General features: G+C 39.0%; 1 protein-coding gene across 1 annotated transcript in view; it reads left to right on the plus strand.

Annotated features, from left to right (window-relative positions):
- ncalda (neurocalcin delta a) overlaps positions 1-4,277 on the plus strand; it is a 40,964-nt gene that overhangs the window by 24,035 nt on the left and 12,652 nt on the right. The window contains exon 2 of the mRNA XM_007550462.2: positions 3,424-3,834. Coding sequence (XP_007550524.1) covers positions 3,457-3,834 — 378 coding nt within the window. The 5' untranslated portion in view covers positions 3,424-3,456. The remainder of the gene's footprint in view (positions 1-3,423; positions 3,835-4,277) is intronic.

Genomic DNA, 4,277 nt, shown 5'->3' on the forward strand with positions numbered 1-4,277 from the left:
GTGTGTTTCAGCTGTTTGGTATCAGTACTTACTGTCAGGTGGGAACTCTCATAGATACAGAGCTTGGCAACAAACTGAATTGTTACCACTGAGGAAATCTAAACCATCATCTTGTTTACGCTGTGGAAAGACAAATTATGGATTAAATATTCTTTATAGGAGCTTTTGGTAAAAACTGATAAAAAAAAGATTAAACAAGTAACATTTATTTACACTCTAGGGAATCCAAGAAAAACACCTTAAAGTAGCTAAACAAATCAGCATAAATTCAGTGCATGCACATGCTTTGCCTCCGTATGGAGAACTAATTGTTTTTGTTCGTTTTTTTTCCATAGCAGAAGCACAGCTTAGGGATGTTATGGTCACTTAGACGCTTTGTCATTCCCAGCTTTCCGCTTCTGTCTGATTTGCCATGGGAGTGTAAAGACACGGCAGCCTGAAAAACTCCTCTCTGATCCATCAGCACAACCGTGAAAGCAGCATTTGCTGTTTTGAGTGATCTCCCTTAACAACTACTGATTGGACCGCAGAAAAACTAAATGCAGTCAACTGCCTGTACTTAACTTTGTATTTTACGGTCAGAAATCTGTTTAAGGAAACTAATGAGATGCTATGCAAGTGTTCCAAACCACTTTAGGCAACCACTTTAAGCAACTTGAAAAATAGTTAAAAGTCAACATCTTAATTGATACACTTACATAGCAGAACCTTGTCTGTGTGAATATTTAGACATTAGCTTGTCTCACTGAACCACAATGCTTAAAAATGCAACATCAATGCTGCTATCAGGTCTGTAGACCACATTACCCTAAAAAAAAGCACCTAGCACACTGGACACACACACAAATATTTATGAACTCTGCTGCTTACATTTGCATGTATATCTGTATATTCATAACACAAAAAAGTCAGAGCAAATTTGTGTGAAAGTGGCCAACACTGATATGTTAAAAAAGTGAGACTGCTGCAGCCACTGAAGGGATGTGAACTCCAACACCAGTGCAGTCGATTTCATCTCCTATGGTTTCCAACTGCAGCCTTTAATTCACTGTGGTTTTGTGGATACAAGTGACTCATTTCCTGACACTTTTACTTTACATACAATCTCAAACACTGAGGCATGTGCAAACCAAAGAGGTCGGCCATTAAGCTATTTCTCACTCCCAATTGCATTGGATTGCTGCAAAATATTAAGAGCTACTTCAATACGAGCATGAACGCTTGTTGTACAAAAAGACACAAACGATATTTGAGTGCAATCTCTTTATGACCAGGCACTTCCTGTTTGTGCTAGCAGAGAAAGAGACAGGCTCAAGTCATCACCACTGTCCCTCTTCTCACTGTTCTGATCTCAGCAGGCTGATTTTTTGTCCGTGTCACTCATTTCTCTCATTGGAAGTCCAACACTGCTGTGTGAACAAAACATTTTTATGAACGGAGCTACTTGGGAATTTTTGCCCATGATGTCACCATTAAGCTGATTTGAAAATGAAACACTGTATAGTTTCTAGTGAGCGAGTTATTGTGATAAAAAGTACTCTGAGGTGTGTTCCTTGAGATGTTTTATGACTATAATTTTCAGCTGACCTTTCTCCACTCTCAGCCTGCAGTCAGCCAGTGTTCCCTGAAAGTAGACGTGTCACTTTATCCTCAATCAAATGCTTGTCAACCATTCTGTCTGGGTGAATATTTTAAGCAAATATTGCATTTCTCATTTAACAGGAACTTATAAATTGAGTATAAACAGCGCGAATGGGCATTGTAAAGCTGCATCCGCTTCATAAAGACCTGAACTACAAACACAAACACTGTAGATAACTTCTGAATGGGGAGAAATAGTTTCTCAAGAATTTATTAATGTGGAGGATCTTCTTTAAATACCTCATCTTACGTAATATTTGATGACACCACGTTTTCCTTCTTGTGCATCTCAGCCTAATTTGGCGTTTAATCGAGAGAGTTTAATGGGGTTATTACAGGCACGCTGTGCATATGGTGCTGTGTTTACTCTGAGTACACAGACCTGCTTTCCATGGAGGGCTCCAGGAGTTTGTAGGAGAGATTTTCTTCTGTCCAAATGAGGGTGTCTTTGAGGTGTTTTAATTTTTGGGTCATACTTTGTGAAGTTTTCTATTTAACTATTCAAGTAGATCATTTTCCTACCTCACGCTTCAACACTTTTTTTATGTTGGCAAACTTTTGCTGGTTCCAGTTGCCTATAATGAATTGTGAACAGTCAGAAGCTGCAGATAAAAACTGAGCGCTGGGACGTAACGAAAAATTAACTGAAAAAAGTCTAATTTATGTTTAAAGTAATGGTCCTGCCACATTATTGGATATGTATCTTTTGATTCAGTGGTGTAGTAATACATAGTAGCAAAGGAAAATCATTTTCCAGGTAAGTCAAAGATTACATTATTGGGACATATTGAAAAGTTTAACCACAAGACTGATTCGGTTCTCACACACCATGTCCACCGCACCACTTTTATTGAATCAACGTCACACAACGGCCCAATAACATTGCTTAATTTCACATTAATATGAGCTACCTGCATTGACGAAGAGACATGTTTGAAACGGAAAGTCAAACTGACAGCTTGGCCTACTTTCTGATTCATTTAGGTAATATTTGGTGACCCTCATAAAGACCCATTCTATAAATTAGAATATTATTGAAAAGTTTACTTAATTTCCAGAATTTTATCACTTTATGTAAGTTAATTACAAACAGGAAGATATTTGAAAGCTGGTGTTTCTGATTGCAGTTAATGAAAATGTCATATTTAAATTAAAACATTGCTTAAGACCAATGAAACAAATTTTTTAATACAGAAATGTAGCCTTAATGAAAAGCATGTTCAGAATGTGCACTGAACACTCTTCAGTAACCTGAAGAAAAGTCAGAAATTGAAAAAAAAAATCTGAAAACTGAAGAAATGTCAGAAATCTAACAAAAAAGTCTGTGAAAAGTCACAAATTTAAAGGTAAAAGTGTTTGTTTGTTTTTTGTCGGACTACTCAGCTTAATCAGAATGCATATTTTAATTTATTGAATATGACTGTAGAGCAAATTCCATGTGGAGATAGTCATTGCATGAAAAGTACGAACATTTATATAAAAAAAGTAACAACACACAAACTAAAACTGCCCATCCCTCTGCTAATTCCACACTCCTGATCCCAATACACTCACATTACTCAGAACAGAAACACATCAAAAGTGACACAGATTCTCGTTAGACAAAATCCACCTTTATTTCCTCACCTTTAGACCTGCGTAACATGCATTTATCAAAATTCAAAATGTAAGAACATGTAAACTTTGAACTGTTCTCCTGAGATGAAAGCTAGACGTCCTGAAGTGCATGCTAACTATGGCGTCCTAAAATCAAACCATCTTTCCTTTGTGTCTCCCTCCCAGCAGCGAGCTGAGTGACTGACAGGACAAACAGACATGGGGAAGCAGAACAGCAAGCTCCGTCCCGAGGTGATGCAGGACCTGCTGGAGAGCACAGACTTCACCGAGCATGAGATCCAGGAGTGGTACAAGGGCTTCCTGAGGGACTGCCCCAGTGGGAACCTGTCCATGGAGGAGTTCAAGAAGATTTACGGAAACTTCTTTCCATACGGAGACGCTTCCAAGTTCGCTGAGCACGTCTTTCGCACTTTCGACGCCAACGGTGACGGGACGATAGATTTTAGGGAGTTTATCATCGCTTTAAGTGTGACGTCCCGCGGCAAGCTGGAGCAGAAGCTGAAGTGGGCCTTCAGTATGTACGACCTGGACGGGAACGGGTACATCAGTAAAGCTGAGATGTTGGAGATAGTGCAGGTGAGTGTCTCGCATCATATTTAACCAGCTGCAGGCAGTACAGAAAACATTCTAAAACTCCCTGATTGTGTCTTGACTGACTTTTAGGGAACACATGTAAGAACTAGAACATTGGACTAAAGTAAAACCTAACAGTGCTGTAGCTGTATCCGTAACACAGCCCGTGTCTGATACTGTGAGCCTCTGCTGATATTTTAAGAACAGAATACCCAGGAAGTGAGAGGAAGTTCTGAAAGACATGGAGCTGGATGTGGCTCTTTCTACCACATGGCTTCGGGGAGATACGTCGTTCTAGATCCCACTTTTTGTGAACATTGAAATGCGTCTGAGCTTTTAATATGTTTTGTTGATGTAAAAACTCTTTTTGCCTCTAAGTTCTGACTGCCACTGCCCTGTTTGCCACACCATGTTTTTAAAGTTACATCTGATTATAACTTTTAAAG

Source organism: Poecilia formosa, unplaced genomic scaffold (assembly GCF_000485575.1).
Source record: "Poecilia formosa unplaced genomic scaffold, Poecilia_formosa-5.1.2 Scaffold36, whole genome shotgun sequence".
Taxonomy (NCBI): Eukaryota; Metazoa; Chordata; class Actinopteri; order Cyprinodontiformes; family Poeciliidae; genus Poecilia; species Poecilia formosa.